Consider the following 14,052-nt stretch of genomic DNA (forward strand, 5'->3'; position numbering starts at 1 on the left):
GTCTCCATGCTCAGCAAGGCTGCGTTTTTTGGATCAGAAATACCATAAAAACAGTAATATTGTCAAATAGTTACAATTTAAAATAACCTATATTTACAAATACAATTTATTCCTGCAAAATTCCTGGCAAAGCTTAATTTTCAGCACCACTACGCCAGTCTTCGGTGTCACATGATCCTTCAGAGATCATTTTAACGTACTGATTTGCTGCTCAAGAAACATTTCTTATTATTATCAAAGTTGTGCTGCTTAAAATTTTTGCGGTTGTTAGTTGCAAATATAACAGTAATGCATATTCTTTCAGGATAAATAGAAAGTTCAAAAGAACAGGATTTATTTGAAATGGAAATCTTTTGTAATAATGTAAAAGTCTTTACTGTTACTTTTGACTAATTGCTGAATAAAAGTATTAATTGGAGGGCAGGGTTTACACAATGATCTGCTGTTTTGCCTTATTACAGAGTTTTCCGATGTTTCAGAGCATCTTTATTTACATCTGGGCCTAAGAGTACAGGAAATCTAGCGAAAATGACATGATGGACGACTGGTTAGTTTGGTTAAGTCTGGCTTTGGATGAACAGGAAGATGGGATTTAACTGGGACAAGAAAGGGGCACCCATTGAGAGTGAGTGAATAGGTCACTTCTCAATGTTCCTGTAAACCATTCATGCTCTGGCACAGTGCTGCCATTGTTATGTGCTAACAAGATGCACTCCAACCAGCCAAGTATTTTTTTAGAAGTGTCAGAAAACATTTTTTTAATTAAATGTTAAGCGTTCTTAATACGTGTAGTTTAATTGAACTGATCTAAATTCACAAAACAATGAATCACACTTCTGTTCAAAAGTTTAGGGTCAGTAGGATTTTTTAAAATGTTTTTGAAATATGTTTATTATTTATTTTTTTCATGATTCTTTGAGTTCAAAAGAAAAGGATTAACTTGAAATATATATTTCAATATATATATATATATATATATATTCATATAACTTTATATATATATATATATATATTTGTAACAATGTAAAATTCCTACTTGTCACTTCTGAAATTATTGCATGCTTGCTTAAGAAAATAATTTTTATCTTTAAAAAAATCTACTGACTCCAATTTTTTGAACAGTAATGATCAAGGAATGTATCATGAGATCGCAGCACCGGCATGGCTTCATAAATCCAACTATAATATTAACCAGGTACCAACAGAATATTTCAGTACTGAAACAGGAAGCACCCTAACCAGAAAATCTGTCTGTATCTGGCTCAAGTTTAATTATTCCAAACAAATCTATCAATCTCCCTGAAGTATCAGCCCACTAGAAATGTCTATTTAATTGGGCTATAGCTCTTTAGTATATGGGTCAATGAGCTGGATAACGAATTTATTCATTTATTGATCAGGCCCACTTCTTGCAATCCAATGCAGAGACAAACACAATGCAATGAAAGGTCAAGCACAAAGATCAAAAGAAAAGGTCAGCTTTTATAGTCCCAAACATATTCAGCTGTTTAATTATGACTATCTAATTAGAAATCTCAAGTACACCCTCTATAATAAAAATATCTGTCAAACCATTTGACCTCATATTTCATGAAGGGTTCATTTAAATTTTAAGATAGTGTATCATAAAAAATATATAATGGAAAATAACTGTCAATATATTATATACAGTATAGCTATACTGAAAATGAGAACAAAAATGAGTGTACAAGAGTTGGGGCATAATTTTTTTTTTTTTAAACACAGAGCCCTTGATATTTTTATCTAGATAAAGGTGCCAAGCATAAGTCACACTTGAAGGCACTCTGAGAAATAGTTGCACTCTTGACATAATTTAATGTGCATGTGATGATATGCATAAAGGCAGGATGGATAAAAAAAGAAATAAGCAAAGGGTATTTTTTTTATCAGAGAATTGTTAGTTTCTTATCAAATAATGCTTTTCATTGATAACAGTAGTATGGTTAAGTATAAACACAAATGAGCACCACAGAACACAGCGTGTTTGCATGAGTGTGGGTGCTAAGGTTTTCATCATTTCCTGTATACTGAGTGTGCTACAGACTTTTACCATATAGGGCTGTGGCAGACAGTGGCAGATAAAGGAAGGAGAAAGAAGAAGCAAATTCGAAAAGAAAGAGAGAAACCTCATGCCTCAACTTGCAGATTGAAGCTGCCACAAAAAAAGTGACTTCGGTTACTGGCAGAGAAAGCTTTCGATTTAAAATGGTAACATTTCTCTCAGGTTGATTCTGTGCCTGTTAGAAACAAGTTTAACGAAGATACACAGAGCTATGCAAATAGTTGTGTTATGCAACGTTTTCTAACATTTAGAATATAATGATGCATCCAAAATGATTACAGATTTAATACAATTCATTAACTACTAGTAAAAGTACATATACAATATAATAAGCATTTTTTACATTACAAGATAAAGATTAGGCTATGGGGAATATATGAGTTTATCGATGTCAAGAGATAAACAATTTTTGATAATATAAAAATACATATAATATGGAAATACATCGGGATGTGTGACCGCAGGTTAAATTACTCATACTAAAGCTAGAAAGGAGGCAAGATTGTTATAGAACTCATGACAGGCAAGCTAGGAAACCCACTGACACAAACAGCCTCATCATATTCAAATATTGCAGTCTATAAATAACTCAGTACATCAACGGCACATTAGTTATGCTTCATTAAATCAATTACAATTTGTACTTCTCTCCACATGCTGTCACGTTTGATTCTACTTGTTCAGTTGGCACCAAACTTCCACAGGAACAATAAAATTGAAAAAGGCCAGGCCTATGCATGTACAAACCGTAAGCAGGTTGGTTTGCAGCACAATAGCTGCATTGTTGTGGTTTACACCTGCTCAATAGAGACTGCACTGTACACACTGACAATGTACAATTAGGCTGTAAAAACCCGTCTTGTAAACTTCACATAGACATGATTAATTTGAACTTTTACATTTAAAGTTAAGAGCCATGAGGGTTAGATTTAAGGGTGGGATGTAATAAATATCTTGGCATGAAAACCAATGCATCTATGAGAGGCTCTCATTAATATAGCTTCTATATTCATTTAGAATTTTTAACATGTTTTTCTGTGTGGGGGTCAGTTTTGGCTTAAAAAGAACAGCAAAAACTTAATCTAAAACTTCATCATCTACACTGTAGGGAGCAGTCTTAAAAACAGCTTAATAAACATACTAAATGATGTTTAAATTATGTAAATTAAGAAAGGTTTTGTGAGGGTTAGATTTAGAGAAGGGAAAGGGGATTGAAAACGCTTATAGCTCAGTATAAACAGAACTCTATATGCATGGTAATAAAACCATCGTGTTTATATGCATTTTACAGTTAATGATCAGCTTCCACTGACTTGAGAGAAGTAAGGAATCCTCACAGCAGTAGAGAATCTCAGGCCTGAGCACTGGTACAGAGCTCAACAAGCCTCCATGCTGGGCGGGTGATTGATGCGCATGCGCACTGCCCAGTACATTCATTTGCGTTGCCGTGAGGTTTTGAGATTCATTCATTACATATGATAGCCTGGCTTTCTGTCTCCGTCGCACCCAAGTGAATGCTATCCTTCCCAACTGATTTGACTGTTTCCTTTTCTGTTTTTTTTTTTACTACTAACACTTTCAGTTTAAGGAAATGTCCTTAAACGGCTTCTTTTAAAACTTCTGGTAAAGACTGCTGAACGTCAGCAGGCATCACGCCCAGATCTCACATGAATCTCATGCCCTTAAAAGGCGTTTTTCATCGCCTGCTGAGGAAGAGCTGTAAAGCCCCACGGAACAGACAAAGCTGATGCTTTATATAGCTGTGTTAGTCTTCCCTCTTCTGGTCAACAAGAGGTACTACATTACACCTAGTGACTGAAAAATATCAAACAAATTCGCAAATTATATGTATTATAATGATATAATATTAATAATGATATAAATATATTATTTTCGTTTATTTTTTTACTCACCACATTACTGTACTGTACTGTATTATTTTTTTAATCATTTATTTATTTTAGTTAGCAATGTTTTTCTTAGCACTCCCTTGCAGCCCCACGATTAAGTTAATTTAACAGTAGTGTATGCTTTGTGCTCTGTGTGCTCTCTTCAAAACCCTAATGCAGATACTTTTCTATATAATCAGACACCATTTGCCATAAACAGAACGTATTACAAAAATACTTACATTACCTTATTATAAATAATAATAAAAATATATAATATTAATGTAAAACTAAGACTATAAAGTAGTGGTCGTAGAAAAAGTAGCTACGTTGAGATCTAACCATGTGGCGTTTTTTAATACTGGTGAATGCAGTAATAGTATCCTTCGTTTTTATTATTTTTAATACAATTTCCAAATAATTTGCCTCTAGGAAAACCACTATCACTCCGCTGATGACGCAAGTCTGATCCAGCCAATCACAGCGCGTTCTGAAGTTTCTCTCCATTCATTGGTCCTCTCCGCGTGATGTAGTGCAGAACCAGGAAATCGTTTTGTGTGTGTGTTTTGTTTACATCGTCGAAATGTCAAACTGAACCGCTGACAGGTCTGAAAATCTCACTTCAGTCTTTCATAATTCAAGTGTGCACTGTATTTCAAAATTTTCCATGAGCACTTTAGTTTCAGTCAGCAGCTGAATCTAGGCATACATTTGATGTATTCCGTTGTGTCCGTGACACTAAATTCTATTATTTAGTTCCTTTATTTTTTTCATTCATTCGTTTACCCCTAGGGCGATGGGGAACGCCGAAAGTGTTGTAGCGCAGAAACGACTGGCTCGTTTTCGTCCGGATGAGAGACCTGTTATAGAGGGGATATTTGACAGGCTTCATGGAACGGGATCCTCTGTTTCATCTGGAAAAACGGGAAAGGTTTTATCCCTAGACATGCTGAAAGTGAGCAGCTGATCCTAGATCCTTAAATTGCTGCAGTCTGTATGACAACAGTTATTTTACTAGGTTTGTTGATAACTATGTCATTGTTAGTTTGAGAGAAGAATGCATAGCACTATTCTTAACGATTTTGTGTCCCGGTGTGACATAATCTTGAACCAGTGTTATTATAGTTAAAACTAAAATAAATAAATATAAAACTATAGACTTTTAAAAAAGTAATGCAAATGACAAAAACATACAACAAGATGACTGAAACTTTAAATAAAATTAAAATCAAAAAAATAAAATCAAAATATTAATAAAAACTATAATAATATTCAATGATACTAAAATAACACTGTCTTGAACTGAATGTTTCAAAAACCACATGGTGACTGATTTTAGAAAATGCCCAAATATTTCCAAGTTTACCACATACAGTAATTACTTCCTCATCAAAGGAACAACTATAAATAATTGAGTATTGTTATTGGATAAACATTTACAGTAAATGTTGCCTGATGTTATTTGTAAAAAGGCAGAAGAGTATTACAGATTATCTAATTACAAACATAAATGTAAATGTTATGACTGGTGAACAGATGCAAGTCATTCAAACTTATATTTTTTTGGATTGCATGTCTGTATCCTCACTTAACATACATGGATATGGCTTTTTCAGTTTTCTTTTTAATTGTTTCAGATGACAATGGGAAAGATGGCCTCAGAATCAATGATAAAGAGAGTATTCCAGGGCATGCACAGCATTGATCCAGGAGTGCCACTGCCCCCTGGTGATGGGATAATTCACGAGCAGCTGGTGATTTTCCTGGCAGATATTCTTAGAGGAACTGCAGAGGAACGTGCACCTTTGGTCTTGGCAATGGCAGAGGGTGCAAAGGCTACTGCTACCACAACTGAGCAGATCAGAGATGTAAGTATCAACAAAATCTAATTATATAAAGTGTTACAGTATCAGTGTTAAGTATTATTTATATATTATATTATTCTTTTTTTTTTTTCAGTTTTCATTTTATTTTTGGTTTAAGTTTTAGTAATTTTGTTATGTGATTTTGTCATTTTTTTGTAGTATTAATATTTAATAATTTGAATATTTCTATATTTAATTTTTATTAGATTTTCATGATATTAGATTTTTTTATCAGATAAACCACACATGATGACCATTTAAACCCAGAAAACGCTATCAAACAATGAAGCATCTCAGTTCAATTTCTTAATCATTCTTGCTGCTATGATATCGTAATATGGATTAATAATAATAATGATTATTGAATAGTTTATGGAAGACCTGGTTTCAGCTGCAGTGCAGACTCTAGCCCACAGGGGGAATCTGCGAGCTTGGCAACCAGATCGCATGAGTGATGAGCCTCAAGGTGTTAAGCTTCTGGCAGAACAGTTGACCTCAGAATTAAAATCTCCAGGTTTGTAGCAGTAACAAATGCTGTTTTAAATTCAAATTCAAATGAATAGTATGAATGAAAAATTAAGTCTAAAATGAAGTGTATTTTTGAATAATGTGAATTAATCTGTAACCAACAGATATAGTGCACACCAAGAAATCTATTTAATATAATTAGTCCTTGTTGCTTCTATAGATCAGAATATGTGTGACATTCCTTGTCTGGAAGACTGGCTGTTCCGGATCCCAGCAATGGCCATGTTTTTGGAACTCCTGATTGGTGAGGGTCTAGGAGTTGGGTTGCCCTCCTGTCCTCCCCCAACTCTGTTGCCCCCGTGTCGGTATGCTCCCTGGAGTGACCTCCGTTGTCTCTTGAATATACCTCTTCTGATGTTCCTGTCACCTCAGCTGCCAGCTGGACACAGTGCCCCCTGGAGGCTGCTGTTCTCCACAAACATACATGGGGAAAGCTTCACACGACTGGTTGGCAACTGCAAAAGTAAAGGTCCCACTGTCATGTTGGTAAAGGACACTAAGGGGCATATCTTCGGGGGCTTTGTGTCTCAAAGCTGGGAGGTCAAACCTCAGTTCCAAGGTGAGTTTGGAAAGAAGAAACTATATACAGTGTTATGCATTACAATTAATGTTTCTTCTTCTTTTTGCACTAGGTGATTCCAGGTGCTTCCTCTTCTCCGTTTTTCCCTACACGAGAGTGTTCACCTGCACAGGCTATAACAATCATTACATGTACTTGAACCAGGGCCAGCAGACTTTGCCGAATGGCTTGGTGAGAAAAATTTTAAAGGAGTACACCCAAAAATGAAAATTTGCTGAAAATGTACTCACCCTCAGGCCATCAAGTTGGTTTCTTTTTTGGAACAGACTTGGAGAAATTGAGCATTTCATCACTTGCTCACCAATGGATCCTCTGCAGTGAATGGGTGCCGTCAGAATGAGAGTTCAAACATCTGATAAAGGCATCACAATAATCTACAAGTAATCCACACAACTCCAGTCAATCAAATTAATGTCTTGCGAAGTGAAAATCTGCAAGTTTGTAAGAAACAAATCCATCAAGGTGTTTTAACTTTCCATAATCCATTGTCCATAATAACACTTCCTCCAGTGAAAAAAAAGTCTGTCCCCTCTTGTCTTCTCACATCACAATACACTGACATACTTGTTTAGAACTGTTTTGGACTTTTTTCGCTTGTAAGCAGTGCATATTTCTCTCTAGATTCAGACTAGTTGACTTTTTCACTGGAGGAAGCAATATTACGGATAGAGCCCTCGTATTTTAGCCGAAATCAATGGTTTGACATTTAAAAAATCTTAATGTGGGATTTGTTTGTTTCAAACACGCAGCTTTTCACTTCACAAGAAATAAACTGATGGACGGAGTCGTGTGAATTACTTGTGGATTATTGTGATGTTCTTATCAGCTGTTTGGACTCTCATTCTGATGGCACCCATTCAGCCATGCAATGCTCAGTTTCTCCAAATCTGTTCCAGTGAAGAAACTAATTCTACATTTTGGCTGGTCTGAGGGTGAGTACATTTTCAGAAAATGTAAATTTTTAGGTGAACTATTTCTTTAAACAGTGTTTAAGGCTTTACAACACTATGGAGCAAGACAAAATGTAGTTAACTGTCTTTTTAGGGTATGGGTGGTCAGCATGGCTATTTCGGTTTGTGGTTGGACTGCGATTTTGGACACGGCCACAGTAGGGCTCGACCACTCTGCACCACATATGGCAGTCCTCAGCTTTCAGGAGACGAGGACTTCAAACTGGACACTGTGGAGGTGTGGGGCGTTGGGCAGCCACCTGAAGAACAGGAGCAGGTCTGTGACAGTAGTGTTACAACAGTGAATTTTGTATTTTTGGGTTTAGCATTATGACTCAAAAAATGTTTGTGTTGACGTTCAGGATGAGAAGAAGAAAAGCATACTAGATGCAGATCCTGAAGTACAGGCCATGATGGAAATGACAGGGAAGACCCTGCACAGCCAAGGGCTCCGAGAACCTGAGGAGGATGAGGGATAGTGAGGAAGGGAAAAAAAGTTGAAGACAATGTGTAGATCAAACCAGCAGTATTTATTTTCAGTGTTTGGTTTGTGTTTTTACACTAGAATAAGATATAGAAGACACCACACTGTTATAAACCACTTATTGAGGTGTTTATACAGTGTAGTTTTTATGTTAATATGCAAAATCCAGGAGCTGGTTTCCTGCTTTCTGTGAAATAATAAAAATTTCAAAGTCAAATACTGTTAAACACTGATTATTGACAATGTGTGACTGAAGTCTACATTTCTCATCAAGTATCTGGATATTATATGGTTGCATTCTGTCTTGACTGATAAATTTACTGTCTGTAAACTGGAAGATTCATTAATTAAATGAAAAATTAAAACATACTTGTTTGCTTATGAATTGTTTCCCCCAAATATTAATTTCTCATAAAGAAAATGTAAAAGAAAGGTCAAGATTCCAACAGTTGTCTTAAAAAGATTCATCATGATATTACAAAACCATAATAAATAATATTGTAATAAAAAGGACAGTTTTGTGTTTTGTTTCCATCTGTTTGATTCATCACAGTAATTTCTGCCATTTCTACTCTATTTTTATGCGTTTTCAGAGTAATTTTCATTCAATTCAGAGTGGTAGGATCTTGTGCAATGAATTTTAAACTGTAACTGATAGATGCTGTAGGCCTGCATGAGTTCCCAGCATGCATCAATAAAATATGCAGATTACTCTTTATTGTTTGCTGCTTAGGGTGTTTTGAGTTATTATTCATATTATGTAACCACTAACAATCCTATATCAGCCTACAACATCAATTAAGTGAATCATTAGTGAAACCCCTTTGGTATATAGCAATTTAGCTTTTTCAGGAGGAAGCCAGTTATATTTTACAGCAAGTTATCATGGTAATATTTTGTAGTTTTCGCGTACACTTGTTATAGATGAAACCCAACTGCCTCTTCTCGTCTGTGAGCTTTTCATGCGTTCTGAATGCAAATGAACAGTGGAATGCACTGGAAAAGTAGCGCTGGGTAATCAAAGCACAGGACTTGAATACGAAATTTACTTTATAGTCTGCGGAAGCCTTTTCTTATTCGCGTGTTTCAAGAAATAAACTTTTGGGTACTCAATCATTAAAATAATTTCGATCAAATTTCTTCTGCCAGCCAGCGCCCAGCTGCCAAAAACAGGTGCTTTCGTTTTCGTTTCACCTCAAACTTTATTTAAAGTATGCTTATATTTTTAGTTAAAACTGCTTTTGGGCATTCAGTTTGCATTTAGAGTCAAACATTTAGTTTGACAGAGTAATTAAAAAGGTTATGTTACAGAATAAAATACACTAGAGAAAAAGACGTGTCATGATGACGTCGACAATGGCAACATGCGTCTTTCATCAACCTGAACACCCGTCATTGAAATAAACGCTTTTCCTGCATCAAGATGTCGCGTTTTTGGTACATTTCACATTTGCACTAGTGTACAAAAGTTTGACAGAGTAGTGCACACGCGCCCCCTCTTCCCTGGGGATTTTGCATAGATAATTTTGCTTCCGGATTTTTTTTTGTTTAATTCTTACAACGTTCTCTTCACTTCCTTGTTTAGCGAATAGAGGAACTGACCACATTGTGACTAGACTGATCATAGATTTTTATTTTATTTTATTTTTAAAATTCTTCATTAGGATATTTTTTATTTTTAAAAATGAGAATTAGTTTGATTACAGGAGGTGGTTTTCGACGTGGTCATTGATTTTCTTCTCTAAACTTGGGTAAGTATTTTTTATTAATTTGGATATTTACATAACGGGGTGTTACAGTAGTTGTTTATGTATGTATACATTTAATTTAAGGGCTTACATTTTTTATTAAAAATACAGTGATCAAGTTTAAGGACTTTTATAAAACTATAGGAGTCCGTCTCTATTCATTCTTAATGGGAAAACTGTTACATCAAAGCTACATTTGCAAAAAGATGCACAATAAATAATGTGCTAAATTATTCTGTATAGTTTCAGTGGTCTACAAAAAAAGTGAATTCTGCAAGAGCAGGTGTGCCTGCCTCCACAGCCTCTTATTGTTAATGAAAACAATTACGTATTGTACTTACAGTTAAGACAAGCTCGGATGTGGTAGATTCATCTTCTTACGCTGCAGCGCAACAGATCTTTGCTTGTTCTTGTCTCGTGTTTATTTATGTCAACCTACATTGATTTTCTGGTTTATTATTGAGAGTTTTATCTTGGTGCTTGTTTAAATGTCAGGAAAGAGAGTGGTTTCTCTGTCTCGTTCACACAGAAAGCTCAAAATGGAAGAATGGAGGGTGTGGGGGATTTACAAAGGTTTCTGAATGGAAACCACATTGAGTTTACTGGGTTAATATTTGACTTTTAAAGAGGGACTTGCTTTGGGACACTTCCACCGTACTCAGCTACTCATTTGCAATGCAAATATTGGCTTCTATGGGGAACCAGACATGAAACATCTATTTTGCTTGCCATGGTTCAACAGTTTGGAAAACTGACTCTAAAAGGTGCACTGTTTAGTCACAGATAACTGCTTGTCATATTCCTCTTTAGGTGGTGATAATTTCTATTATCAGAGCTGGCATGTCACATGCATGGTCGAGAAATTACAGCATTGACGTTGCCTTTCTGTTGTTCTGAGTGGACAACTCAAAAGGCTTCAGTAAATGTCTTTGTTGCTACCTATGAACAGTTACTGTGTAATCCTTAAAATAACTTCCAAGCTAAAAATTAAAATTCTGTCTTTAATTACTCAGCCTCATGTCGTTCCAAACTTGTATGACTTTCTTTCATCTGTAGAACACAAAAATTATATTTTAAAGAATGTTTCAACAATTTTGTCCATGTAATGAAAGTCACTGTGGTCCAAAACATTGAATGGACAATGAAAACACAGACAGAAAGTCATACATATTTTGAAACAGTATGAAGATGAGTAAATAATGACAGAAGTTTCATGTCTGGGTGAACTGTTTATTTAATGACTGATTTGATCCATGCAGTATCATGAATATTTGAATATGAAATAGGCCACCATGTTTTGATATTCAAAGTACAGACATTTTTTGCCATGCGGTTGTAAATAAAGGGAACCTGTCAAATAAGTAACAACGTAAGTGTCATGAGACTACAAGTGTACCTGCTGCCACACAGATTGCAATAAGTAACTTCCTGTGGACGTTTGTATTTGTCAGTGTGCGGCCAAAGGCAGTGATGGCGGGCCACAGTCAGCAGGGAGACCTGACCGAGTACAAGAAGAGTCTCATTAAGCGGGACTTGGAGATGGGGATAGTGATGACCGTGTACAGACAGAGAATGGAGAGGCTTACTGTGCAGGTCATCATGGAGACACGTCAGGTGGCCTGGACGCGCACCGCCAACAAGACAGAAGGAGTGTGTGAGTGTCTTCCCTCGAGCTCATTTCTCACATTTACACTTAAAGGGGTCATATGATGCTTTTTTAAAGATCATTACATGGTGTACTCGCTTATTATACACATTTAGTTAATTTTGTACACAAAAAAGTTACGGACTGCAGTTTTAAATTTGCATTTAAGCTGTTTGTTTTCATCTGTATGATGGCCTTGGTGTTTTTTAGTGTCATGCTTTAGCATTTAAGCTACAGGAACTTTAGGATTAAAGTTAACTGGGCAATTAAACACAGTATTTTATTATTTAAAAGTGATTGTTCACTTTGGATGTTACAAATATGTGGCCATACGAAGTGGCTTTGCATTATATCAAACCAAGTGGCTTTTGCATTAACATTTATTCATTTAGCGGGTGATTTTTTCCAAAGCAACAAATGAGGATCATCATAAAATTTATCAACAATATTTGCAGTACACAATGCTTTCAAGGTTTAATGTATATACTCAATTTATATTTTAAAGCAATGTTTATTTTAATGGGAAAAACATTACTTTACATTTTTTTGTAGGTTATTGTTTCTACAGAAATTTGAATGATTTACATTATCGGTCAAAAGTTTGGGATCGATAAGATTTTATTTTTTTTATGTTTTTGAAAATGACTCTTATGCTCACCAAGAATGCATTGATTTGATGCAACAAAAATACAATAAAAAAACAGAAATATTGTGAAATGTTAAATTGCAATTTAAAATATCTGTTTTAATATAAGTAACATTTCTTATTTTTATCAGTCAGAAGTTGTGATGCTTAATATTTTTGTGGAAAACTTTGACTTTTTAAAAAAGTAAAAATAAATAAATAAAATAATCTCACATATAACAGGGGATAGTGAGATGAACTGACCATCATATTTTAACATTTCAGTTTGATCTGTGCAATAACAGAGAGACAGTAGTCATGGGCTGTGTCTCAAAATTAAGTGAGCTACTTTGCTGTCTTAATGTTTCCATGGGCAGCAACAATTCTAACACATATGGTACCATGATCTTGTAGGAGAACACTTCTTGGGTGTGACTGTTTGGTGGTTGCCAGTAATTATGGGAGACTGTAGTGCCATCACACTTATCTCAGCATGCTTCTCACCCTCTAAAGTGCCACTCACAGTTTTTCTTTTAGTTCCCACATACTTTCTTGGCAACTTTTCTATTCTTCTCCATCTAATCTTTCCACAGTTTCTTTTATACATGACTAGTGCATTTTATACTGTGTATACTCTTACTTTTGCTGGTTATGACAACATCATGCACCTTATCATGTGTTTAAGATATTCATATAGTGACATCAATTTATGAATTCAAAACACCTGCCCAGAAGAATTTTTTTTTTTTTTTAATAAGATCTGGGCCAGAGGTATAGTAGTATTATTTATATACTATTATATATGTTTTGAATGAGCTATTTTCAGTTTTCATTTTAAGTTTAGTTGAAGTTAATAATTTTGTTATTAGTTTTTTCATATTTCTATTTAGCTTAAATTTATTTTTTATTTAAGATCAGTTATGGTTTAGTTTCAGTAATTTTAGTGCCTCAAATTATTTTGTTGAAGCACTAAAATTATATTATTATTTTATTTCAGTTAGTGGCCACTTAGGCAACATTTTTTGTTGAACTTTTTCCTCTATTTATAATTTATTTTATTTTAGTTTTAGCTTTATTTAGAATAACAAAAAATTTTATTATTTGTAATAATTTTAGTTAACAATGAGATCACTAATCCGGGCTGATGAATACTCTCAGTTTATCTGAGTGTGTGTATATGTTTATGTTATATGTTGCGATCTCATTTTTGCAGTGGACCTTTTTGAGATCCGGGAAGTACGACCAGGAAAAAACTCCAAAGACTTTGATCGATTCAAGGACAGCAAGGATAAATATACAGACCCGAACTCATGCTTTACTATATTCTATGGCTCTCAGTTTGTTCTCAACACTCTCAGTCTGGGGGGTATGTATGTCTTTTTATACATATTACATGTTCTAACTCTAATTAAATCACTTTATTGTCATTCCACCATATGCCCAAGTGTAATATGCAATATGCACAATGTATAGAATAAACAAGATATAAAATTTAGTAGGCACAGCTGGCATAACGTTCATTATGAGATATGAATATATATAATGTGTGATGTGCGTGTAAGATAATTATACTGTAGCATGTGACTCTAAAAAATGCTGGGTTGTTTCAACCCAACTTTGGGTCAAATATGGACTAACCCAACTGTTGGGTTAAT

At 34.9% G+C, this 14,052-nt stretch overlaps 2 protein-coding genes across 3 annotated transcripts in view; both read left to right on the forward strand.

Annotated features, from left to right (window-relative positions):
• The first annotated feature begins 4,499 nt into the window (after positions 1–4,499).
• Positions 4,500–8,771, forward strand: meak7 (MTOR associated protein, eak-7 homolog). 2 transcript variants are annotated; one of them, XM_016457452.1, is made up of 8 exons: positions 4,500–4,578; positions 4,765–4,927; positions 5,610–5,840; positions 6,207–6,351; positions 6,526–6,924; positions 6,998–7,116; positions 7,990–8,172; positions 8,258–8,771. In XM_016457452.1, the coding sequence occupies exons 2-8, from the start codon at positions 4,769–4,771 to the stop codon at positions 8,372–8,374; spliced, it is 1,353 nt and encodes a 450-aa protein (XP_016312938.1). In that variant the 5' UTR covers positions 4,500–4,578; positions 4,765–4,768; the 3' UTR covers positions 8,375–8,771. The 2 variants fall into 2 exon arrangements, with proteins under 2 accessions (XP_016312938.1, XP_016312939.1); XM_016457453.1 differs by having other exon boundaries at positions 6,998–7,007; positions 8,258–8,358.
• A 1,282-nt stretch (positions 8,772–10,053) lies between these two features.
• Positions 10,054–14,052, forward strand: part of plcg2 (phospholipase C, gamma 2) — an 18,728-nt gene continuing 14,729 nt past the window's right edge. The window contains exons 1-3 of the mRNA XM_016457437.1: positions 10,054–10,130; positions 11,579–11,781; positions 13,611–13,763. Coding sequence (XP_016312923.1) covers positions 11,598–11,781; positions 13,611–13,763 — 337 coding nt within the window. The 5' untranslated portion in view covers positions 10,054–10,130; positions 11,579–11,597. The remainder of the gene's footprint in view (positions 10,131–11,578; positions 11,782–13,610; positions 13,764–14,052) is intronic.

This window comes from Sinocyclocheilus anshuiensis, unplaced genomic scaffold (assembly GCF_001515605.1).
Source record: "Sinocyclocheilus anshuiensis isolate Anshui unplaced genomic scaffold, SAMN03320099.WGS_v1.1 scaffold1217, whole genome shotgun sequence".
NCBI classification, from domain to species: domain Eukaryota; kingdom Metazoa; phylum Chordata; class Actinopteri; order Cypriniformes; family Cyprinidae; genus Sinocyclocheilus; species Sinocyclocheilus anshuiensis.